Here is a 26010-nt window from a genome sequence, read left to right on the forward strand (position 1 = left end):
GAAGATCCTGATAGGTGGTGATGACACAGATGTGCAGTGTGCTGTTGACAGTGACTGTTGTCATGGTCCATCTGTGGAGGCTCAAACCAGAGCAGTTCCAACCAATGTGCTTTTTTGCTTCTTGGAAGTAACTTTAGTTCCTAGTACATAAAATTACCTATCCTTAGGTTATATTCAGTTGATTAAGAAGGGCATTGGCACTTGGATTTTTTTTTTCACCTAACCTGGCTTAACTGTCTCTATCTTATTTACGTTTGAAAAACTTGAATAGCAATATATTTTTGGTGGATACGCTTGACATTATTTTAGATGAACAACTTTGGCAGACTTGGTTTCTGACAATTTCTAAAGAAGTAGCATTTGCCCTGAGAAACTCCTGCCATTCTGAGGCTGTCATTCCCATGATGCCAGTAGGGTGACTGGGTCCATCCATATTAATAACTCCCCCTCTAGCCCACTCTCTACCATCAGAGCAATGAGGAAAGCACTGTCAGTTTTATTGCTTTTTGCTATTGACACATCAAGGGACCTAGTGCTGCTGTATCTTGGGGAATCATTTGTAAATAGGTGAGTGTTACCTGTAGATCTCTACTTTCCCAGGACTGCTCTTTGGAAACATTAACACAGTAAGATATGCAAAAGATAATTCTATGTATATAAAGATACTAAATAAAGAAGGCCAGCATGTTCTTCAAGTCTTTGCTGAGTGGTTCTCAGCATAGTCTTTTTTTTTTAAGATTTATTTATTCATTTGAAAGGCAGAGTTAGAGAGAGGCAGAGGTAGAGAGAAAAAGAGAAGGAGAAACACAGAGAGAGAGGTCTTGCATCCGCTGGTTCACTCCCCAATTGACCGCAACAGCCAGAGCTGCACTGAACTGAAGCCAGGAGCCAGGAGCTTCTTCCAGGTCTCCCATGCAGGTACAGGGGCTCAAGGACTTGGGCCATCTTCTACTGCTTTCCCAGGCCACAGCAGAGAGCTGGATCAGAAGTGGAGCATCCAGGACTCGAACCGGCACCCATATGGGATGCCAGCACTGCAGGCAGCAGCTTTACCTGCTATGCCACAGCGCCAGTCCCCATATTTTCAAAACCTAGATAGAGCAAATGCAAAGTGCATATGTTGATGTCAGGTGTTGTGACTGTGTGACAAAATGTGCTTGGCTCTTTCAAGAATTTGGGGACTTGAACCTCAATTGGCTATGCAGGGTCCCCAATGCCAGTAACTTACAATGTAGCTGATCTCTCCCAGTGCGACAGTGAGTAGGGAGGGAGTGGGTAGGTGGCTCAGAGCCAGAGTGTCAGATTTTCTTTGTGTAGTCAAAGACCATTCAGAAGGAAGGAAGGAGGAAATATGATACAAAGCCACATGAGTGAAGTTTGACCGTAGCCCAACACTACCACCAGCCTGGGCTCAGCATGGGCTTTAGAAGGTGAGGAGGAGCCACAGGTGAAGGCTCATCCTCTAGCTGTGGTGCAGGAGACGTTGTGCTCAGAAACCTAGAAAACCTAGATCTGTTCGTGTCTGCAGTGGCGTCCTCATATGCCCCTTTGTTCTGGGGCAAAGGCCACAGCAGGAAGGAGCACACTGATGAACTGCAGAGTCTGTTTGCTGTTTTCACCAGGATTTCCCCCACTAGGAAGTGTTGACTTGGTGAACCACTGTGATTTGAAGTGAAGGACTTGGGAAACATAAGCATATGTGAAGATTTCACCGTTTCAGGTACTAGTGCCCACCACGCCTGTATGAAGGCACAACCGAAAGACACCTTATTATTCAGACTTTATGTTTCTGTTTTCACCATGGCACCCCTTTACCCCTGTCCTGGTAAGATGGAGGCGTTTAATGTGCACCATACAGCAGCCGGGGCTCCTGAACACCTCAGTCCGTTGGCTGAGTGCTTCCCAGGGCCACCCACCTACTGGTCACAAAGAACCAGAAGTTGAGTCTCCCACTTCCTAACCTATTGCTTTTCCTGTTACTCCACAGCTACCTTGCAAACATTAGTTTGAAGTGCCCCCATCCTATAGCCCCCATTAGACTAAGTAAAAGATAAACCCTCCAGCAAAGCATTTCCTTCCTTTTATTCTAATAAATAAATGGCTTTGGCTGAGTTCAAGGGGAAGAGTGAGGTGCCTCGTTATAAACTCATAAACGAACTGCCTGGCAACTCAGGAAAAGAACTGAATCACTAATCCTGATTGAACAGAAAGCAATCTTGAATTAAAAATGGAACTTGAAGTAGACTTAGCACTAGAATGTCTTGGATAAATCACGTCATCAGCTTCCTGTAGACTCATAGCCCACAGGTAGCCCACACAGGGAATTCGGCCCCGAGGACTGTGACTGCAGCACCAGACCCTCCTGCCAAGCAGCAGTTTTTCCTAAGAGGTGACCCACCCAGCAGAGGGTGGGACGCCACTTTGTCTCCTTACACCAACTCCCTCCTCGGTCTTCATCTCTGACTAAATTAGAAACAATGCAGAGCTCAGTCTGGTTTTTGTTTTTGTTTTTGTTTTTGTATTTTGCCTTTGTTGGTAGGTTTTTTGAATGCCAACTTCCAATAGGGCTTATGCTATTTTTTAAGGCACAAAATAATGCAGAACATTGACCTAAACAAGTGCCCCCCCCCCCCTTATTTGGAAGTGAGTACTTCTTCTAAGAAGCTTAGAGTCAAGTTCAGACCACATTAAGCAAGTGTGCTGTTCTCATCAGCCTGGGGGCCCTACAGGGTGTCTCCAGCTAGCCTCGGCCTGGCCGCTGCCTCTATCTGGGAGACCCTTGCTGAAGGGGACGCTGCGGTCCTTCACTTGGGAAAACCTGGTCCCCGGGGGAAAACTTGGAGGAAAAGCCCTACCTGGCAGAGCTCAGATGGAAGGAAGCAGAGAAGGGCGCATTTCCAGGCCACGTCCGTTCATCATCACACACGCTTCGTAGAACTACACGATTAATTGGCCCTGCCAGACAATTCTGTTTCACACTCGCCAACCAGACACCTCTTTAGCTGTTTCCCAGCTAAAGGCAACAGATGGGCAAACAAAATCTCTCCCTGTTGAAGGTACTAAGCTGCCCAACTGTCATAAAAAAGACAGGGCGACCCCCTCCCAGGTCCCTCTCCTGGGCCTCTGGTCTCCTTAGAATATGCTTAGAGCTGGAAGCTGATTGATATACAAGGAGTCCAGTGTTCAACTGAGATACATCCCCTGTTCCTCAAGATGAGGTCTCCTTTAATCTGTGAAGAAGCCACTAATTGACGCCCAGCAGGAGGTGGAAAGCAGGTAATGTTCTCCCTTAGCTCGTCCTCCAAGGAAGAAGCTAACTCTTCTGTCTCCCTACGGACTACAGCTGCAGTATCCTTGGTTTTGGATTCATCCTAAACATAGGCAGCTGGCTTCATTCTGCAAAGGCAGATGGTGAGAGTGACAGCAGCTTCAGTAGTGACAACCCAGATCCTCACCACGTTCCAGCACCAGGAATAGATCACTAAGTTCTGTTCACAAATACCTCCCCACAGAGGCCATCAATAGGAGCTTAAGAGCATTGTTTTTTAAATACCCATAAGAATAATTAAACGTATCAGTCATGTTAATATTTCTATTAGCCTGCTTTCCTCCTTGCTTAGACCAGGAGAATAGAGAACTTAGTGATCTATTCCTGGTGCTGGAACGTGGTGAGGATCTGGGTTGTCACTACTGAAGGAAAATAGAGAGCTAAAAGTTTCAAAGATAGAGGAGGCTGATTTTGACACATGGGCCATCACAGAAAGCAGCCTCAATGGGCACTTGAACCACATCCCTGGGCCTCTGGGGAATAGAGAAGGGGGTTCCAGAAAATTGAGGCAGAGAGATGCCCAAGATACACTTTGCGTCCTTTGCAGTTTTGCCCAGAGCCGTGACACCGCCACAAACCACTGAAAATTGACAAAAGTAGCATCCTGTGAATTAGCAAGATTCAGAGAATTTGGTACAGTAAAAATCACAGGGCACTACACAGTCACACTTCTCCAGAACGTTGAACTACCACATACTAGCAAAGGGTCTTAAGAACACAATATGTAAACCTAACTAAAAGTTGCAGTCAGTGCTTTATTTTCTGGCATGGATCCTGGACAGGTGAGGCCAGACTTCCCAGCTAAGGGCGGGCCTGAATGCAAGTGACAGTGGAGGCTCTACACACCTGCTCACGTCACACCCTTGAAAGCCTATGTAGACCTCCTCATTGAAAAATTCATTGTAGGACACATTGGTTCGTAAACTTCATTTTCTACTTGAAGGATTGCTATCTGAATTGCAGAACGTGATCATGACCTCATGTTCTGAAACCATATCTTTCTTGCAATAGCATGCTACTTGTTTATGGGATTCCAATTTCAGTTTGAGTTCTTGTTGACAGAGCACTGCATATAATATCAACATACAGGGTACAGTGAACAATGTCTTAATTCAATTCTCTTCTATGTGTTCATTCTGTAATTGCCTTCCAATCATCCAGCTCAGTAGAATGAGGGACAGGAAGTTCTTGCTGGGGGTGCTGGCAGGGAAGGACATTTTGTAAGCATTTCCAGGCATTGATGGGTGTCTGCAGAGCACTGTACTGATGACAGGTTATTTAAGACTGTGCAGTTAGAAAGCAATTAGGGTAACTAAAGCACTGAGGACTTCAGCTCTGTGACAGTGGCAGAAACCACAAATGAGATAAGTTTTAAAAAGAAGACTGCACTATGATGAGACTGCTTAGCTTTTTAAATAAGCATGTATCAAAAGAAGTTTCTAGCAGGGTTTGCAGCCAAGATGATGCTCCTTTTGTGCTTCAGGACAACAGTACTTAAATCTTTCCTCCCACCAGCTCTTCTCAAAGGCAAGTAGGGATGGGTGTATGGGGGGGAGGCAGCATAGAGAAATGTTAGGAAAGAGGATGTAAATCTGATACGCTGGTAAGGAATAGGTGGGTTTGATGAAGGGCACTGTAATGTGTTTGACCCCGAGTTCTCTAGCCAGGCAACCCTGAATTTCAGTCCCAGTTTCACCACCTGCCCTGCGCAAGGCACTTAAGCTCTGGGAGCAACAGTTTCCTCACTTGTAAGAGAATGGTGGTAACCACAGCACCGTTATCCGTGGTGGGTCTTATTGGAAAAGTGGTGTAATGGCAACAGGGTACAGAGTCAGGCCAGGCGGCCAAGACCTAACATTGCACTACCCTACACCTGAGTGTCCACTGAATGTTTAGTGGCCAGCTTGTTGTGACTTCCACCTGCCTGCTTGATTCTGTACTTGCCTTTGCTCTGGTGGAATAGGAACTGTGGGCAAACTGAGGCACGAGAGTTTGGACAGTCACCTGGGGTTAGGGTTCCTACCATGTGTACGAAGTGACCAAACTAGCAGGAGGTGGTGCTGCATGTCTATAGGTGGACATGGGTAATGGAAACAGTAAAATCCTTAATTATTGGTTTTTTAAAAGTGTCTGCCACCCAGACAGCATGTGGTGAGAACTGCCGCTCCAGGGTATGACTATTTTGAGATGTTTTTAATTAAATGAAAACATTCCTTCCAGACCGGATGTACATTGGCCCGCAGAGTGTGCACTGGATTGCCTCGGAGAAGGAAAGGGAATGCTTCCCAGTTACTTCTCTTGGCTCTAAAATATGTTGGCTTGCAAAGGAAGACGACAACGTGCATTTCTGTCGTTTCTTCCAGAACATAATTGCTGAGCATGAAATCCGTAACATTTCCTGTGCAGCCCAGGACCCGGAAGACCTCTCCACGTTTGCTTATATCACTAAAGATCTCAAGTCCAATCACCACTACTGTCACGTGTTTACTGCCTTCGATGTGGTGAGTACCGGCCCTCTGGGGCAGATTACATGCTCTCCAAATTGTGGCTGGGTTTTATCAAAAGCCCAATTTGTAATTAACAATCTTCTGGCTTGGTTATGAAGTTTTGAGGTATATCAGGTGTACTAGTGTGATAGGGCTGTCCTAACAAAATGCCACAGCCTGTGGGGAGGTGGGTGCCTTAAACAACAGGAAGTTACCCTCTTACTGTTCTGGAGACCAGAAGTCCAAGGCCCTAGGTGTCAGCAGGTTTGGTTTCTTGGGAGACCTCCCTGGGTTGCACGTGGTACCTTCTCACTGTTGCCTTTTCTCCATGGGTGATGTCTGTGTCCACATTTCTTATGAGGACACCAGTCAGATCGGCACCGTCTTCAAATACTGTCACATCCTGAGATTCTAGGGGTTAGAGCTTCGTTGTGAAGTTTTATTCAACCCATAAAACCAAGTATATTTTGGTAGGATCAGCTTTTCCTGTATTTTAACTCTTCCTTCCAGCTTAGGACTCCAAGCCTGCTCGATGTATGATTACTCAGCTGCTAACTTTGAGACATTCCCTTCTTTATCTGGTGGCAAAGTGTGGTACAGATTTTTGAGCCTCTTTGTTCCTTCCATACCTGTGTCAGGTCCTCCAGTAGCCATGGCTAAGTTCTAAGGCATAATAGGTAAGTTAGTCTCATTTGGTATTTGTAGTTTCTTTTGTTGAATACAAGTCCAGTCAGACCCATATAGATAATAACTGGGAACTCCAGGGTTTGGCTGGTTAGTCGTAAAATTTAGCAGAATTTGAAAATGCCCCTTTAGTATGGTTATTCTGCCCTGCTCACTGGGTTTGAAATGGATATCACAGTGTATAGGATTTCTGAAAGGCCAGCCCAGGTTCAATGTCATACATAGACCCCTTGAAATAATATTTTTCCAGTTTCTGATAGATACCATGGGCTGAGGCCAACCATAATCCAAAACTTATACCACCCCAGGTGCATCAGTCAGGCTCATGCCCAGAACCTTTGTATCATGCTCACCCTGTTCAGTTTTTGAAAATTGAAAATGGGAAAGATTGCTCACAGGCCTTTAAAAACATTCATTCTATTTTGGGAGCCCTGTGGAGAATCATATGAGAGTGGTGGGAGGGAACAGGAAGACCTGCAAAGCAAAACCCTGCCTGGCTGCTGAGAGTAGCTCAGGCTGCCTCTCTGCACAGGATGGGGATGTTGACTGAAGCCATTTTGCTCAGGGCTTACCAGGATGCGCAGCATTAGGACTCTGGTGCCTTAACTTGCCATTCTTATGAAATTCAGATGTTTCTTTAAACGGGCAAATGAGGTTCTATCCACATCCACTTTGGTCTCTAAGATTTATTTTATCTATTTGAAAGGCAGTGCTGCAGCAAGAGAGGTCCTCCAGGTCCCCTCTGAGAGTGCAGGGGCCCTGGCACCTGTATGGGAGGCTGGTGCTGTGCGCAGTGGCTTACCCCCTGTGCACCAGCCCCCAACTTCAGTCTTTTGTGAGGTCTTTGAACTTGTATTTCTCTTGGACAGTGGGTAACACTATGTGGCACAATTCTTCCAGAGAACAACAGCTACTTTCCAAATCTTTTTAATAGACACATAAAAATTATATCTAGTTTTGGTACCATGTGATGTTTTGATACATAAATGCATTGTGTAGCATTCAAATCAGGGTAAACAGAGCTATCTCCTCATTTATCACTTCTTTAGGGAAAACACTCAAAATCTTCACATTTTGGAAATATACAGTACATTATCATTATCTGTGCGGTAGACCACCAGAAGTTTTTTCTCCTAACTAAAACTATGTATACCTATTAATCTACCTTTCCCTATCCATTCCTCCTCCTACTCTGCCAACTTCTGGTAACCATTATTCTACACTCAACTGCTTCAGATTCCCCATATGACTGAATCCATGCCGTATTTGTCTGAGTCTGGCTTATTTTCACTTAACATAATGACCTCCACGTTGGCAGTATCCATATTGATTTTGGTTTTCGGGAGTTAAGAGCGGTGTCCTGAAAAAAAAAAAGGACCAAATTTCACATTGCACACCCAGATCTTAAGCCTTCTGAGTCCCGATTTCCTTACTTGTAAAGCAAAGATAAGGATTTGAACCTCACACACACACATTTTTTAAAAAGCAGAATGTTTATAGACTGCCTCATAAATAATAAATGTGGAGCGTCGGTTCCTTCCTCCCCTCCTTTCTTGTTGACTACTGACAGCTCGACCCTTCTGCTTAAAAGGCAAAATAGACTTCCTTGAAATATATTTTCCACCTAGTCATTCCATTGTCATTGTAAAAAAACTGAAAAAGTGAGAACAATAAATAAAAATTAAAATAGAAGCAACAGAAGGGCGGCTGACTCCACAGAACTTGCTGCCTCTTTGCAGTGTTTTCATTGAACACTGGCATTGATATTGATACTTTTCAGCATAAATTCCAGCCTTTCCCCAAGCATTGTAGTAATATATCATTTTCCTAAGAGGATAAAAAGTATTGTTCTACACCCAGACTAAAACAATACCTGAGGGGCATCTGCCTCCTTGAGTTTGTTAGCTGTATTATGTAACACCAGGAGACTGAAGTGAAATGTTGGGGTAAAATTGTTAGACTACAGTTGTTGAGTTTTATCATCAGAATTTTGTCCCTGATACATTTGGAAGACATATGGAAATTGCTTCTGTTTATTTTTTCATCCAGATGTTTGCTTTAATATCAACATCCACAAGCTTAGGGTTCTCATATCAGTGCCGAAGGATTTTCATCTTACACAGATCCACCAGTTTAATCCTCTAGCTGAACACGGTTTGTCCAACTTCAAAAATAGTAACAAAGGGCCACCAGCCATGACCTGAGTCTTTGAGCACTTTTGAGGTGCAACAAGCTATGCGTGCACTAAAAAAAGCTTCTTTGAGCATGGGTTTTATATAAGGCACTTCAGTATTTCAGTCCAGCCCTGAAGGCCTTAAAATCCATTTTATGTGAGTCAGTCCCCTGGGCTGCCCTAAAGGGCAGGAAAGTAAAGAATACCTTATGGTACCCCAAGTATACATTTAACCTTTTCGCTAGTACAGACAAGTACACGTATATTTCTAACTGCAAAGTTACTGCTTCTTTCACCTTGTAGACTTTTCATGAGCCACACATATGTTTATGTACTAACATCACGTATCTTTAGCTGCTGTCATCAGGAAAATTCAGTGGTATCCAGGAAGTTTCTAGTTTATGAATGGTTAGAATTTTCCCACACAGAATGTATGGTCTGGGAAAGAAGGCCCAAAGTTTCCCCCCACCCCGCCACTGCCAGGGTGTGAGTTTAACATGGTTTACCTACCAGAGAGACAGTGCTAAGCCTTGAATGGGCACAGGTATGAGGCGGAGTGGAGTATGCTGTACTTCCCAGTTCACTTGGCCCTGCAACCCTCTTTTGGAGAGCACTTCCCAGGGATGGCATCTGCAGAACACATTTTGGGAAAGATTACACTTGATGATCTCTGAGCCTATTCTTATTACTTAGACTCTACTCTAAATTCAGTTTGTGTTATTTGCAGTTGTAGATGAAAGGCAAATGCCAATAAGACTACAGCAGAAACGGAATGAGGGTTGTCAAGAAAAAAGCCAGCACATACCCCTAGGTGGGCAACCAAGCCTGCTCTGAATTCTAGCATCCATGCTCTCACTGCCATGAGAGCCGATTTCTATTCATGTCTATACTTACTAGGCCTGGAACACGCCTCACCCACTGGACAACGACACATGTCCCAACTCTACCTTGTTGGGTGGAGAGGGAGCAGAAAGGGTGGGTAGGAAAGAAGGGTATGTTCTGAGACTCAGAGTTGTGAGAGTTAAAAATAGATTCAACTTTCTTCTCCTCCACTCTTTTCTCAAATGAGTGGTGGGAAATTCCATGCAGATGGGATTAAGGTGGGAGAATGGCCCCTACAGGTAAGCAGCGGTATGAATTAAAACATTTTTGTACCAAAATAAAACTTATCTTTTAATTCCATTTTTTCCAAGAACTAGTAGATCATTAAAAAAAAATTGATGCATTCTCTGTGGGAGTATAATATTTGCTTGAAAAAGCAGGGAAGGACCTCATTCAGTAGCTTGAGTTGTTGAAAATTTAAAAAAACTTAAAGCCATGACTCTGCTGCTAGACCCTTGCTAATTCTCACTCTGAAGAACACACTCGCAGTCTTTGGTATTTTTAACCATGCTTATTTTTCTCTTACTTGCAACTCCCAAATTGTGTCATCTTCAGTGTGTGGCATGTGGTACAGCCGAGCCAGGCTCAGGCATACGTAGGAAGCGGAGGCCTTGGAGCCGGTAGGAAGTACAGGTCGGAAACAGAGCCTCCTCTTCCATGTGCGTTCTTGCCTGATTGTGGGCCATGAATGGATCTAAGCGGGAGAGAAATGAAAGCCTGCAGGGAAATGTGGTCAGGGACTGTGTGAGCGCACCGTGGTGCCCTGCCACTGGTCGGTACCAAGCAAACCAAGACAAAAGAGAAAGAAACCTCTAGAGTCGAGACCTGCACCAGCTTCTGACTTTGGCTCTGCTACAATTTTCTCATCAGTCTGTTGAAATTTAAATTCCTGAGCCCTTTCTTAAACTCTGAGATGACATCCATGGAACAGTTTGAGGTTCCTGAAGCAAAGTATTCATGGTTTATGTTGCAAAGGTTGTTCCACAAAGTGGGAACTTGGAGATGAGAAAGTATGTTGTCACTGATGACAGTGGACATCCTACAACTACATATAGTACCTGAAAGGAGGTGGTGTCCACTTCTATTTCTCATTTTCTCCACCTAAAAATGGCCCTCAGACCATTTGACTGTGATACTGTGAATATAAATGTCAATTTAAGAAAATGCTAAAGCACAGAGTGCTTAGTATTGAACTGTAACACATTCCCTGGCTAGTCTTTCGCATTGAGAGTGAAAGCCCTCTCCAGCCAGCTGAATTCCATCAGCAAGTCAGCTGCTAGAGATACCCAAGAGCTCCAAAGAGCAGCAAATGGCCCTCACTGAACAAAAAAGTAGCCCTCCTGGTCCTTCCACACCAACACCGCCACCCCTCAAAAAGAATTAGTAAGTTAACACTGGTAGGGTTCATTCATCCATAGCTCCTCTCCATTGGCATGAATCACCAAGAATTAACTAAGGCCCCCATAAAGCCAAAGATGAATGTGTATTCGGAGATTAATAGTTTTCCCTTTTTTCTTTTTTTCCATGATTGTTATCAGCACCTTAGAGGGAACTCATCTTTTTGTAAAGTTAGAAAACAAGCATTCTGAAAATTTTTTCCCAGGTAGACTGCTTGTAGCATTTTTATGTATCTAGTCATCCCTCAGTATGGGGTGTGGAGGTATAGAGTGGGTGGGATCAATTTCAGGACCTCCCCTATACCAAATTCTGTAGATGCTTGAGTCCTTACATATTAATGATATAATATTTGTATAGCATCTACATACTTCCTGTTGTATACTTTAAATCATCTCTGGATTACACACGATACAATGTAAATGCTATGTACACAGGTGTTATGCTGAATTGTTAAGGTAATAAGAAAAAAGCCTGTCCATGTTCAGAAAACATGATTTTTCTAATATTTTCTGTCCATGGTTGGGTTGGTTTAACCTACAGGTGCAGAAGGCATAGATACCAAGGACCAACTGCATTCTTTATAATCCCCTCCTAAATCATGTTGAGGGTTGCAGCCCTTAGAATCATCCTTGTCTCAGATTCCAAGGTGGCTGTTCTTAGCTTCAGTTTGGCAAGAATGCCTTTAAGCTTCAGTGTCCTTATTTGTAACATGGAGATCACAATAGCACCCAGCTCCTATGGAATTATAGAGATTGAATGTGGTGACACGGACCTGTTTCCAGCGCCTGGTATTCAGTAAATCTTAGCTGCTAAGCACAGGGAGAGTGGCAGTAGGTGTCATGGTAGTGCTGGTGCTCTCATAGTCAGACCTGGGTGAGGATTCACATCCCAACGCTGGGTTTGCAACGTATAGTTTACTGCTGCCAGTGGTCCGCATCTGAGGGGAAAAGACAGATGCCATGGGAAACACATTCCTGTAATTATGGAGGGCCTACCAGGAGTCAGCACAGATCCCTGCTCCTGAGGAGCTCAGTCAGCTTGGAGAAACAGCAACAGAAATGAATAGTTACAATAAAATCATACCTATTCTGTCCTGGAACTGTGCCAGGACCCAGCAGGGCAGGATCCCCCAGATATGGGACACTTGGCTGAGTGTTGAACATTTTTTGGTATGTGTGAACATTTGGCGACTTTGGAAGTGTGACAACTCACTTGGAAAGATGATCTCGGGGCATAAGGTAGGCATCTGCAGTAAGAAAAGAAAAGAGTCATTTATACTTATAGTCAGCCCTCTGTAGCCAAAAGTTAACCACATCTGGGGATTCAACCACTTGTGGACCAAAAATATTGGAGGGAGTGGGCATTGTGGTTTAGCTGATTAAGCTGCAGCACGGGACACAGGCAACAGGTATTGCAGAACCTATTTGAGTCCTGGCTACTCCACTTCCAAACCAGCTTCCTGCTGATGATCCTGGAAGCAGCCAATGTCTCAAGTGCTTGGGCCCCTGCCACCCACACCGGAGATTTGGATGGAGTTCCAAGCTCTTGGCTGCTGTGTAGGCATTTGGGATATAAACCAGTAGACAGAAGCTCTCTACCCATTACTCTGCCTTTAAAGTAGATTAAAATAAGCTTTTTTAAAAATATTTGAGAAAAAGATTTGTCTGAACTAAATCTGCACAGACTTATTTTCCTTCTCATCATTCCCTAAACAACAGAGTATAAAAGCTATTTCCACAGCATGTTCATTATATTATGCATAATAAGTAATCTGGAGATGATCGAAAGTCTACAGAAGGCTGTGTATGGGTTAAATATAAATACTACACAGTTATATAGGAGGGCCTTGAGCATCCACAGTTTCGGCATCACTGGGAGTCCTGGATCCACTCCCTGAAGGTACCAAGTGATGACTCTGCTGTGTTTACTAAATCAAGGAAATGGACAAATGAGAAGGGCCTGAACTTGGCGAGTGCCCATTTCCAGGACCCAGCAAGGCAGGTCTAGTTTACTGCAGCTTCAGCTAGGAGCTTTCATTCTTGCAGACAGAGAAGTCAGAATTTGGCAGATCTCTGACCTCCACACTCCCTCCACAAATCCTCACCAAGTAGCAGGATAAACACTGTTTCCTCTCTGCCTTGGCAGGCCAGTCCCTCTGGGGTGGATGCGAGAAGCCTGCCAGCCAACTGCCTTCAACTGTGGTTCTGTGAGGACAGAGGTGACCATGGCGTACCTGGAATGTTACAAGAGACCAAGTCATGATTTAATGAGCAAGGCCTAACTTCCTGTACTTGGGTGAGACATGGAGTCTCACACCTTGGCAGATACAGTGGCAGAATGTTCCTGGCACCCTTAGAAATCTGGTTTTTAAGAACATTTAATGGCATGCAAAAATAGTTCTATAACATTAGGTGAAAAAAGCAACTTATGAAACAGCACATAAAATATTCCAACTTTGTTTTTAAATCCACATGTATAAATATTCATATAGCATATAAAAGTATATGTGTATAGACACAAATATAAAAAGAAAATACACCAAGATGTTAGCAGTAGCTGTTTCCCCAACAGTGGAATTTTACAGGTGAAACTTGTTTTTTCTTTATTCTCTGTGTAACTATTTTCAAAATTTTCGGCCGGCGCCGCAGCTCAATAGGCTAATCCTCCGCCTGCGGCGCCGGTACTCCGGGTTCTAGTCCCGGTCGGGGCGCCGCATTCTGTCCCGCTTGCTCCTCTTCCATACCAGCTCTTTGCTGTGGCCCAGGTACGCAGTGGAGGATGGCCCAAGTGCTTGGGCCCTGCACCCGCATGGGAGACCAGGAGGAAGCACCTGGCTCCTGGCTTTGGATCAGCACAATGCGCTGGCCGTAGCGGCCATTTGTGGGGTGAACTAACGGAAGGAAGACCTTTCTGTCTCTTTCTCTCACTGTCTAACTCTGCCTGTCAAAAATTTTTTTCTACAAGTACTCCTGTTATATTTAGTGTGAAGAAAATATTTTCATAACTTTGAATTAACAGAAATTATCCCTAAAGAAGCAGTGTGCATTTTGGACAGTTGATATCAGTCCTAGCCTAGATAGGCTTGTTAGCAGAATTCCTGATATTTATTTTGAAATGCTGAAGACCTGTGGTTGGACAATATTTATGTCTCTAATCTATTAAGATTACTTTCTGGCTGGTACTTGAGAGAACTGACTATGGGTGGAACTAAAGAGATGTCATTGAATTCTGTGCTTATGCCCGGAATGTTCTCCAAGCTATCTTTGCCTCAGGACGTGGGTGAAGCAAGTTGTAGATGAGGCTTACCCCAGGTCTTAGAAAAACAAAAAGTAGAAGCAGAGTACAGCCTGCAAAGAAATGGGGTCTTTCTCCCTGGAGATCCCACCCAAGACTTACATTGAGAAACACTTTCCTCTAAAGCCCTGCTCACCTTTGCTTCACTGGGAGGAAGGCAGAATGGAGGAATTGGCTCTGGCCGTGGACACTCACCCTTACCTTATCCTTACAATGCAAGGCCCCTTATCTCAAGTACCTCTGAGGCGACTTCCTTGCTGCAATTCATCCAACAAGCAATGAATACTTAATACATTCTGAGCCAGATTCATGCAAAACCAGATGAGACTAGCACCTGCCAGGAGCTCAGCCATCCAGGGAGTCAGACCTATAAAGAGAAAATCTAGACAAAAGCCACGAGAGTCAGTAGAGCTATGACCACCTTACTGAGCCTGGGGGCACACAGACAGGAAAGGAATTCAGAGACGGCTCTTCAAGGAATCGATGCCTCAGGTTTGTCTTCTAGGCTGAGAAGTCATTCGTGCAAAGGTGGGAGAAGGGCAAAGGATATCTTACAAAGAAAATGAGTTGTTTTATAACAGACAACTGCTTGGCCCATTAGAATAGCTAAGCCAGCCTCTTTCTTGGTCACTGCCTCCCGAAGCACAAGCAGGTGGACTGCTGACCCCTGCAGTCAGGCCTTTGGGCAACAGGCTGCCCTTTCACCTGGCTTCAACTGTGCATGGATCGCTAAAATGAATGTGCAGTTGAGTCAAAGACAACAGCTTCCAATCAGAATCCTGGGCTGCCAGGTGGAAGGGACAAGGGGTTCCCTGGACCAGACTAGCTTCTCAGGACTGTCCCTTCAGGGCAGTGGTGGGTGATGGAAGGCTTTGCTTATGGCCTCTGCTCACCAACACTGGCTTCTCCACACTGGGCTCTGTGCAAACTCAGCGCTTTCCTTGAATGCGTCCAGATCTGTGACTCCTTCACAACATAACAAACCTCTGCTGACCCCTGGAGGCCAAAGAACAGCCAAGTCTGGGCCTGTAGGTTTCTGATGCTTCAATTCTGCTTAGCAGTGGAAAATGGGGCTTTTGTTTCCATAATGCAGTGCTGCTAGAGAGGTCAGAAGGCCCACTCGTGAAGCACAGTCTCACAGCCTGGGCTCAGAGGGCCACCTCCCCTGGGTTGTCTCCTCTCCTCTCAGCTCACTTCCCTTAAGACCACATGCACCACATGACAGGGAGGCTTGGGGCTGTGTTGGGCATACTTGTCAACCACACTGGCAGAGATGGGTTGAAGAAAGTAAGCCCTGGAGTAATAACATCTGCTCATTTGAATTTGAAAATAACAGCTCTTCCTCTAACCTGAAACCTCAAAACCTCTCTCTACTCCAAGTCCAGAGAGCTGAGCACGTAGGGATGTGAGCCGGTTCGGGGAGCCAGCCTAGTCCGGCTGCAAGAAGAGATTAGATGCCGGGAGCTCAATGGAAATGGAAGGGGACAGTAGGAAGACCGATTCTTCACCATGTTCCATGTCCAGGGATAACGGTGAGAAAGCTGTAGGAGCAGCAACACAGCAACTCACACAAGGTGTCGCTTCCCACATCCCAGGAACGAGGCTCAGAGCCACCTTGGAGAGGAAGAAAGGGAGACTGATTAACTTGGCCAAGTTCACACAGCTAGCAGGTGGCAGAGCCAAGATCCAGACCCGGCCTCAATGAGCCCATGTTGGATGCCCCTGGGCTGTCTGCCTTCAGTGTTTCCCAGAGGCTACCAGTAGTGTCCTGCCCTGCGCTTTCATTGAGGGACCCTCTAGGAAACCATCTCGTGTTCTAGAGACTTACAGTGTGGAGAAGAGACTCGTACACAGTATCTCCAGTGGGACCCAGGACAAAACTTCCAGACATCAGTGTCACTGAGGCTTTGTTTTCTGAGAGGAAAGGGCATACTTCTCCTGCAAAGAAATAAGAAGCATATAATTATCCTATTTCCTTTTTGCCTTGACCTCCAGGAAACTCAGAGCTCAGCCCTAAGAACAATAGAGAACTCTGTTCTGCATATTGATGCTGTAACTTTCCCCCCTGGTGTGCGTCTTGCTTTCAGTCTGTGTTGTCCTGATCAGCTGTGTATCCTACCTATCCATGTCAGCTGCCTTAAATCCTGCATAGAACGGGGCATGGGATAAACAGTCTCTAAATGTTCACTTAAATAGCGGCCTAGTATTCCACTGCGTGGATCTACATAGTATACGTAAGTCCCCTACTAATGAAAATGTTATACACTATATTGAATATTCTTGCACATACGCCATTGAGCCTAAAAGATTTCCAAACCACAAAACAGAAAAACTCTGATAATGTGCCATGTCAGTATGATAACCCGAGTGGCCAGAACTCTTCCTAGGGGACAGGTGGCCCACACTCTCTGATGCAGTCTGATGCCCGATGGAGCAGTGTGCTGGGTAGGTTACCCTCAGTGACTGGCATACAGGGGACAATGGGGGACACCTCTTGGCCTCTTCATGAGCCTCCATCGGAAAGAACAAGAGACTTGACAGATGCTTTCACAACCCTGTGTCACTCGGTGAGCATGTCCCCACACCACAGACCGGGCACAGACGAGCCCATGGCAAATCCAGCTAGCCCTCCTGCTCTGGAAGCTTGCCTCTTCAGGTTCCTCTTGTACTGATGCTTGGTCCACAGATCTCAGTGCCTGGCAGAGAAGGGAAGGGGACCTATCCGAACAGCTGGGTTCAAATCCCAGCCCGGCTAGGTGTTGGCTTCATGAGAAAGTTACGTGATCACACGTAATTAGTAATTCTCTTGCAAGCAAAATAGGAGCAAGACTAGACCTACATAACAGAGATGCTGTTGAGATTAAATGGGATAGTCCACGTAGAGCACTTAGCATAGTATATTGCACACAGATCATAAATGTTGGCCAGTATTGACATTAGGCTAATAGTCATGATTGGCAGGACAATCCAGTAATGTGGGTATTATTAAGGGTTTTTAATCCCCATGTTAAGATGAGAAAACTGCAAATCAGTGTCATCACTGAATAGGGTAATCACCCTCCCCATGCTCACAGGTGCACACATGTGTGCTGCCTTTCATTGGTTGGCTCGGGAAGGCAGGAAGTTCGTACCGAAGACCAGTTGCCATAGCTGTGTTGCAGAAACACACGCTGGAAAGGCCAAGGCAAGTAAGCATCGTCCAGCACGCTACCAAGGCAGGAGCCAGGGTCTGACAAGGGCCGGTTACGGCACTTGAGAGGTGTGAGGTAGTGAGCGCACAGCTAACCAAGGCTGACTTTGTGCTCAGGGAAGCAGTCACTGGAGCTGCCGCATGACTGTGCCGACTCGAAGGGACCCTCCAGCTCTGTGGCTGGAGCTGGCGGATGTGACGAGAAACCTTGGTGCTTACTGTGACCCTGTCACCAGCGTGGGTCACAGTCATCGGCTTCCCCACGCCAGGGCCAGGGCTAGAAATGTTCCCGCATGCTCAGTACCGCTCCTCTTGCCCACGCTGCTGGCAAGAGGGTGCTCCAGTCATGCGCTGGGAGACAAACCGTCCCAAAACATAGGGCACACAACAGCCTCCATTTCATTACACTCCTAATTCAGAGTCCGGGGTGAGGCTGGGCACGGCAGTGCTGTTCCCTGTTTGTGAACCCCTGGGGCCACCTGCCTGGAGCTCCCAGGTCCAGATGGCTCCTTCACTCCCTCCCTACCTACGGCCTCTTGTCGTGCCTGGCTCAGAAAGCCTCATAGCCTGGTGATCTCCGGGTGGCCACACCTCTCCACCAGGACTTGTTCTCCCAAGGTCCAGTGTCTTCAGAGGTCCAGACTCCTCGCAGCCTGTATTTACACAGTCTATGTTAACATTAATACATGTAATATTGTTATTAATATGTAAATGACTTACATTTCGCTGTTATTGGCAGCCTTGTCCCAGTAGAGCTCCTTGCTCTCACAAGAACTCTCCTCCCATTTTAAGTTGTGGGGCTGCTCTTAGGGGAGGCAGGAGAAATGACCATGCAAACGGGGCTTCTCCTCCGTCCGAATGTGTGTCCTCAGGCTCCATCGACGAGTACCTGGTCCCCGTAGCAGCCCTGGGATGCTGGGAAGGTAACACAGCACAGGGTAGGCGTGCCTCTGTGCCCAGAGGCCCTCCCTGACTTGCAGGTTGACACTTCAAACACAAAGGCTTCAGCAGAGAGGGAGGGAGCAATGCCCAATGCCCTTTCCATATGGAATCATAAAAGAACGCTGTAAAGCAGTCTCAAATAAAACCAAGACAGACGTCAAAGAGAATGCAGGCCAAACCAGGGGAGGCCATTTGGCAGGAAATCTTAGTTCCCAAGTCTGCCTGTGTGTCGTCTTTGAGCAGTCTTCTAATACAGAACTAATTAAAAATGAGAGGGCAGAGCTTGTCTCCCGTTACCTTTCAAAAGCTTTTGGCTTCCTGTAATAGTCATATGAAAAGTCTCACTTGCTCAGGTGAGCATCTCTTTTATTTGAAGACACTGGAGCTTTAAGGAAATCATACGTTCAGGAACTTGTTTTTAGATTGATAAAGAAATTCACACTCAGGGAGCCTCACTGTTCCCACGTCTGAAGCTGCGTATTAAGGAATCCCTGTATCACTTTTCCACCAGTCCAGTCTCCAGCCCAGAGCACAGGGTATCTGCTGCATGTCCCTAACAGGTGGCCATCTGCCCTCTTCTACAGTAGTGGGGAACAGGATCAAGAGCCCGCGACCTCATTCTGAGCCCACACAGGTCAGGAGCCCCCCCACCTTCCCGAGGGACCCACGCAAGCCCGCAGCGGCAGAGCAGAAGTGAAGTGAGTGCTGTGTGTAGGCAGTGGAGAGGCTCGGCCTCCTTGTGCGGGGATGGTCAGAGCTGTCTCTCGGCCTCCTCCACTATCATTTGTTGATGTTACTAATTTACTGCCTGACTCATTCTGCGAGGCAAACACAGGCTCCGTGCTCATGGCCAGGAAGTGCTCTGCTTGCTGCGCAAGGGGCAGGGTCTCCCACCAGCAGCCGTCTGCCTCCTGGGCCATCGTTTCCTAACAGGGAGCCCCAAGGAAGCAGACGCATCCTCCGTCAAACCAACCCTTGAGCTCAGAGGTATGTTCCCCACTAAGGCAGTTACCATGGACCTGGCATCGATCTGAAACCTGACCAGTCCAGAACCCCCGGGCCTCCTTGGAAGGACATCATGCATCTCCCTGTCCATCCTCATCCTGTGACACCTGCCTCACGTTTCTTCCCAGAAACCAGGGACTTGACTCCCACGTGCTTAGGCAGGAGGAAGGTGTGGTTGCAGTGTCCACAGAAGCAGCAGCACTGGTTTTTTCCTTTCTTTTAAAGACTGATCAACTGATGGATGTGAAAGGCAGCACTACAGGGGCCGATGCTGTGGCGTAGCAGGTAAAGCTGCCGCCTGCAGTGCCAGCATTCCATATGGGCACCGGTTCAAGTCCCTGCTGCTCCACTTCTGATCCAGCTCCCTGCTAATGTGCCTGGGAAAGCAGAAGATGGCCCAAGTCCTTGGGCCTCTGCACGTAGGTGGGAGACCTGGAGGAGGCTCCTGGCTCCCAGCTTCAGATCAGCCCAGCTCCAGCCGTGTGGCCATTTGGGGAGTGAACCAGTGGATGAAAGACCCCGCTTTCTGCCTCTCTATAAATCTTCAAAAAAAAAAAAAAAGGCCAGGGCTACAAAGATCTTCCATCTGCTGGTTCACTCCCCAAATGGCTACAACAGTCAGGTCTGGGCCAGGCAGAAGCCAGGAGCTCCATCCTGGTCTCCCACATGGGCACAAGCACTTGGGCCATTATCTGCTGCCCTTCCTCACAGGGAGCTGGATCGGAGGCAGAGCAGTCAGGATTCAAACCAGCACTCCAATATGAGAGGCTGGCATCACAAGCAGTGGCTTAGCCTGCTGTACCACAAGGCCAGCCCGCAGAACGGGCCATTTCTGTGTCCTTGAGGAAACTAAGACTAAACGTTCCAGGGACAGGCTCTAGAATGCAGACTGGTGACAGACTGAGCTGCTCCTGGCTGGCGCGGTGACCTGAGGACATCCTCTGTGGCCAGCACGGGTCACTTCCAGGATACACTGTGACCTCATGAAGTCCCAGTGCAGGAAGACCCTGTGTCCTCAGTAAGAGGAGTCGGGAGCTGCTCTTGGAGGCAGAAATGGAAGATCTGACCTCTGGAGAAGAAAACCTCATGAGAAGGGCCAGAGAAAAGATTTTTTCTCCAGGTGCTGCATGGCAAGGCGCTCTGGCCTACAGTCTCCTGTCTGTTGCTGATTTGATGATAAAATAGAGTGTGGACTCACAGGGAGAGCAGAAGCCTCCAGAAAGAGCCAGATAATTGGCTCTGTCTGAGCCCTGTTTGCATGCTCACGGCCCTGACTGTGAGACTCCACAAGCATGACTAATGCCTCTCCCCTCAGCTTAAATTAGATTTTGATTGTGTTTCGTAGATGTTCACTGAATCCCAGATGTTTGAGGTAAAAAGACCCAGGCTTGTTTAGGCATACCTCCCATGGTGTGTGTGGGATCATCCTGGCAGGCGGGGCAGGCTCCAAGGACTGCACTGAAATGCCACTGGTAACCCCTTCCAATCCACAGCCCTGGAAGCACAAGGCAGATCTGCACGGAGCGGGCTTCCGGGGCCAGCAGGCTGTGTGTGGGCCCTCGTCCCCAGGATGTTCATGGCTGTCGGCAGGTATGCTGCGCCAGCGACCGATGCCTCGGGCAGACCCTCAGCTGATCTTGGAGTGTCCTGTTCCCCATAGACACCCACCGAATCACCGCTACCTCGGGTGGAGGAGTTCAAGGCCCCGGCTGGTCCACCTCCCATGGTGTTCCTCTCACATACTACCAGTTCTGACTTGCAGAATGCCCGTAGTAAAGACGGTCTCATTCTTCTTACAGAATTTAGCCTATGAAATCATCCTGACACTTGGACAGGCATTTGAAGTCGCTTACCAGCTAGCACTACAAGCAAGAAAAGGAGGCCATTCCTCCACACTTCCAGAAAGCTTTGAAAACAAACCCTCCAAGCCCATCCCCAAGCCCCGCGTCAGCATTCGCAAGTCGGTGGTAAGTAGAAACCTCAGATGGGAGGGAAGGGGTAGGGGTGCTGGGTGTGGGTACCACTTAGAATCCAGGGTCCCCCCCTCCCTCCTCCTTCTTGGCCTCCTCCTGGCAGGTGTCAGTACTGTTTCGGGTTCCTGCAAAAGGCTTAAGGAGCCAAGTCTATGAACCAGGAGGTTTCAGGGAAAAGTCCACTCCTCTGTCACCTGCAGTGACCAAGAGGGGTACCAGGTGCTGCCACTGCCATCCCTAATGAATCTGACCTGCAGGCCTAAGAATGCTCCAGTGCAGTGCCCTGAGGCTTCAGTTGCCATTGCCAAGGGGGCAGAACCTCTACCCAGTACCCCCCAGCTCCCGGTGCTCTCCCTGCAGCCCCAGAACTCCAGTCCATGTTGAATTTAGCAGATATCTGAAACTCCGTATGTCCAGAACAGGAAGCTTGTCCTGCCCTCAGTAGCCTTTTCCTCCATATATTCCCAAGCTCAGTAAAGGGCACAGCCATTCACCATGAGGCGTGTACCAAGAATCCCCCACCCCACCTCTAGATCCAGCACACGAGCAAGTCACGTCCATCCACTCTGCCCTAAAACAAGTGTCCCCTCTGCCACCCCTGGCGCTGTGCTAGTCTAGGCTGCTTCCTCCCACCCAGCCTCTGTGCACTCCTGACTCCCTTCCTCCACATGCAGAGGTCAGACCACAGCACCCCCTGGGCCCAGACACCCTGAACCTAACTTCCCATCATGCTCCTCTTGGGAGCACAGGCCCTCCCTCTCCTAGAATATACCAGGCTCCCTCTGAGCTGAGGCCTTAGTGCCACCTGCTCCAGCCACCTGGAGTCTCCTGCCCTGACTTCTGCAGGACTGACCCCACCTTGTCAACTTGGCTGCATGAGGAGGGTATTCCTGACACCCAGTCACACCTAAGCATGTCACCTGCTTGTAACTGCCTAACATTTATTAATGGAGATGTGTTGTCTTGTCACTTACTTGTCTGTCTTCACCACCATGTCAGTCTCACATACACAGAGATCTCAGACCAGACCCGTCACAGGTGCTCAGTGAATGTCTGTAGATAAAGAAATGAAAACCTGTGGATGGGTTTAACACATTCAGCTTTAAGAACAATTAGGCAAGAATCTTCAGAATGTTTTGGGGGTTACCTCTCAGACTACTGTATTCATTCTTACATGGGCTGGATAGATCTGTTCACAGATGCCTGCTTGTGGTTTGCCTCTGACCTCCATAGACTTCTTCCAGAAAAGCATAAAGGGTTGGTTGCCATAGGGCTTACAGAATGATCTAGACACCTTCACTGGGATATAGGAAAACAGACAATAAATAACACTGGTGTTCTTTACCAGCCTCAAGATCCATCCCATTCAACTGGCATCCAAATTCCATTTATTAAGAAATAACACCCTTAGAGAGACACAATCAGAACATGGGAGAAAGCAGTCCATGGCGTGGACCCCAGAGCCCACAGGGCAAGAGGAGTGAGGGGGGCCTCTGCTCCACCCCCGACCTCTGTGTCCCTGTGCAGAGCAGGCAGCCTGACGTGGCAACAGCACAGGATGAAGCGAGCAGTGTGGGGAAGATCCGGCCCCAGCCCTCTGGCAGAACTCAACCCTTGCCCTGGCAGTAGCTAATGACCTTGTATGCATGAAGACTAAGGCATTTTAGAACACAATGGGGTTAGGTTCAAGACCGCCTGATAGGCCCCTTCACTCTCGACTGCCTCCCCTTATGTCTCCCCTTCTGGGAACCGACATGAGCCCCAGCATGGACACTTCCCTTCCCTCGGGCACCCCAGAGTTGCTGTGCTAGCTCCCTCCATGCCCTCCTCCTGCTTTCCCAAGCTGACACTTGCTGATTCTTCCGTTCCATTTAAACATCCCCGCATCCTTTTAATAATGTTTGTTCAACAGTACTCAGTCCGTGGCTGTGAGTTACTAGGTTGCCAGGAGCTTTTCTAAGTTCTGGGGGAAACAACAGGGACCAAAGTAGACACACGCCACCTTCATGAGTGTCCACTGTAGTGGAAGACAAACAGATACAATGTACATGGTGCCAAGCCCTGTGAGGAATGAAGTGAAAGGAGAAGGCAGGAAAGGCAGGGGACCGTTTTATATGGGGTTAAACAGTAAGGCTTCTAGGAGAGGAGGTGGTGTTGGAGCTGGGGCTTGAATGGCATTGGGGCATAAGCATGCGGGTGGGTGTCTGGAGAAGAGCTGGAATCAGAGCCAGTGATGTGGGCAGAGTCCCTAGGAATGGGCCAGGGTGCAGGGAACAGCAGGGAAACCAGCATACCGCAGCCAGGAGGGCAGGCGGCAGGGCCAGGTTAGGACTCTGTGCCAGCTGTGATGGAAACGCTGGGGGTGACAGCTGCAGCATGGCAGGGCTTGGCTTCCTGGCGTGGTCTTTCTGGGCCCTACAGAGCAAGGGCCGTGTCTCATTCACACTCGCCCTTCCAGTGCCTTCACAGCAAGGGTTTGGCATAGCTGTTCAGCCACTGCTTAAGACACCCACATCCCGTATGGGAGTGCCTGGGTTCAAGTCCCAGCCCTGCTTTCAATCCAGCTTCCTGCTAATGTACACAGTGGGGTGGGGGGTCAGCAGGTGATGGCTCAGGTACTTGGGTCCCTGGCACCCCCGTGGGAGACCTGGATTGAGTTCTCATCTCCTGGCTTTGGTTTGGACCTGCTCTGGCTGTTGTGGGCATTTGGGGAATGAACCAGTGGATGGAAGCTCTATGTCTGCCATTTAAATAAATAAAACAAATACATTCTTTAAGAATTTATCTATTTATTTGAAAGGCAGGGTTACGGACAGCAGGAGAGACAGAGAAATCTTCCATCCACTGGTTCATTCCCCAGATGGCTGCAATGGCCAGAGCTGGGCCAATCTGAAGCCAGGAACAACTTCTGGGTCTCCCATGTGGATGCAGGAGCCCAAGCATTTGGGCCATCTTCCACTGCTTTCCCAGGCACATTAGCAGGAAACTGGATCAGAAGTGGAGCACCAGGGACTCAAACAGGCACCCATATGGGAAGCTGGTACCCCAGGTGGAGGCTTACCCCACTATGCCACAGCACCAGCCCCTAAATAAATTTTTAAAACATAAGCCATGATGTGTGCTAAGAAACCAACACCTATCTCAGAGGGAGCCTTCTGCATGGGGCCTGGGTGGGTGGGAGTTCACAAGGGTCCCAGCAGCTCCAACTACCAGATAACAGGCATTAGCCTTTCTGTTTTCAAGCAGATCGACCCGTCTGAGCAAAAGACTCTGGCCAACCTGCCGTGGATTGTGGAGCCAGGGCAAGAAGCCAAGAGGGGAATTAATACCAAGTATGAAACCACGATTTTCTGATACTCACCGTGCTCCAGTCCTCGCGGTGCCTTGCTCACCAAGCCGTCCCGGAGCAGGCTCTCCCTCGCCTCCGTTTCCACCCTGCCCGGGAGGAAGACTGCTCTGCCAGTGTGGCCTTGTCATGGGCGAAAGGCCGCTGGCCATTCCTGGGGAAGTTCTTTCTGCACCAGTGACGGAAAACGCAACCAAGACTCTCCGGCCGCCACCCCGGAGAGGTGGGAGTTGAGATGGGTTCCCTGGCGCCGGGCTCCCCTCCTCGCCACCTCCCGAGGTATTTGCAGAGACTCCACCCCAATACTTGCTTTGATTTGGGGATAATACCTTTAAAAATGTCAAGGGGATCTCTAATACTGCCTAAAAGAATACTAATCGAGGGTTTAGCGTACACTGTCAGCAGTTTGAAACGTAAAATCAGAACAGAACTACCCCATAAAGCATGTGTAAAATCATTACATCACAGACCATGGTTTAATGCAAATGATGACAGAAACGACCCCCGATGATTGCCAGGAAGTTCCGTTTCCCAATTTCTATATTTGTGGCTTTTATATGTAATCAACTATGTCAGATAAAGAGAACCTTTAAATCTAATGATTCAAGATTTAAGAATGATTTAAAACAGAGGAATTTATTATGCACAGAAAAATGTGTCTTGTATTAAATATTTTTATTAAAAGAATGTATCATTAATGCATTGATAAGAAAACTAGGTTAGTTGTGAGGGATGTTTCTGGTTTCAGTTCAAATAACTAAATTTCTACTGCTACAACCAAGCAGACAGGCTCGGGTGTGGCAAATCCTGGTGACGCCACCTGAGCAGGAGAAGCGGGCAGGCAGACTGGCCTGGAACCGGAAGTGCTGACGCAGCCGTAGCTGCCAGGATGGTTTTTTAAATCTTCACAGTGTTTTAAAGAACATGTTCAAAAAATAATCTAGGGCTCCTGCTGTCAAGATTTCTGTCATGGAAACCTTGCTTGAGAAAGGTGTTAATAAAATTCTATTGCAAAAATTTTTTTTCTAGAAAAAAACAAATACAAAAAAAAAGAAATTCCAAAGTAATAAAATTTTTCTTGAAACAAACAAAAAAAGATGTTTGCTTACTATTTGATTAAATAAAATTTACTTACATTTCTTTAAGGTATTTTAATTTTTTTAATGTCTCTGTGGAGTATTTGTATGATACCATAATGTATATTTATGTAGAATCAAATTATATAAACAATACCAATATCATTATAGAGAAAAATAACATTTTAATGTATATTGTTCTAACCAATCACATTGTGAATCATTTTGAAATT

General features: G+C 47.1%; 1 protein-coding gene across 15 annotated transcripts in view; it reads left to right on the top strand.

The window, feature by feature from the left end:
* The window catches only part of ANKS1B (ankyrin repeat and sterile alpha motif domain containing 1B), a 1247671-nt gene extending 1222962 nt beyond the window's left edge, over positions 1-24709 (top strand). For 8 of the 15 annotated variants that reach the window (XM_062202004.1, XM_062202008.1, XM_062202005.1 and 5 more), the window contains 3 exons: positions 5692-5829; positions 21182-21349; positions 24599-24709. In XM_062202004.1, the coding sequence (XP_062057988.1) occupies positions 5692-5829; positions 21182-21349; positions 24599-24709 (417 nt within the window). Of the gene's footprint in view, positions 1-5691; positions 5830-21181; positions 21350-24582 lie in introns of all 15 variants that reach the window. The other 7 variants (XM_062202003.1, XM_062202006.1, XM_062202010.1 and 4 more) reach the window with 2 other exon arrangements.
* Positions 24710-26010: the final 1301 nt, after the last annotated feature.

This window comes from Lepus europaeus, chromosome 10, assembly GCF_033115175.1.
Source record: "Lepus europaeus isolate LE1 chromosome 10, mLepTim1.pri, whole genome shotgun sequence".
Classification (NCBI taxonomy): domain Eukaryota; kingdom Metazoa; phylum Chordata; class Mammalia; order Lagomorpha; family Leporidae; genus Lepus; species Lepus europaeus.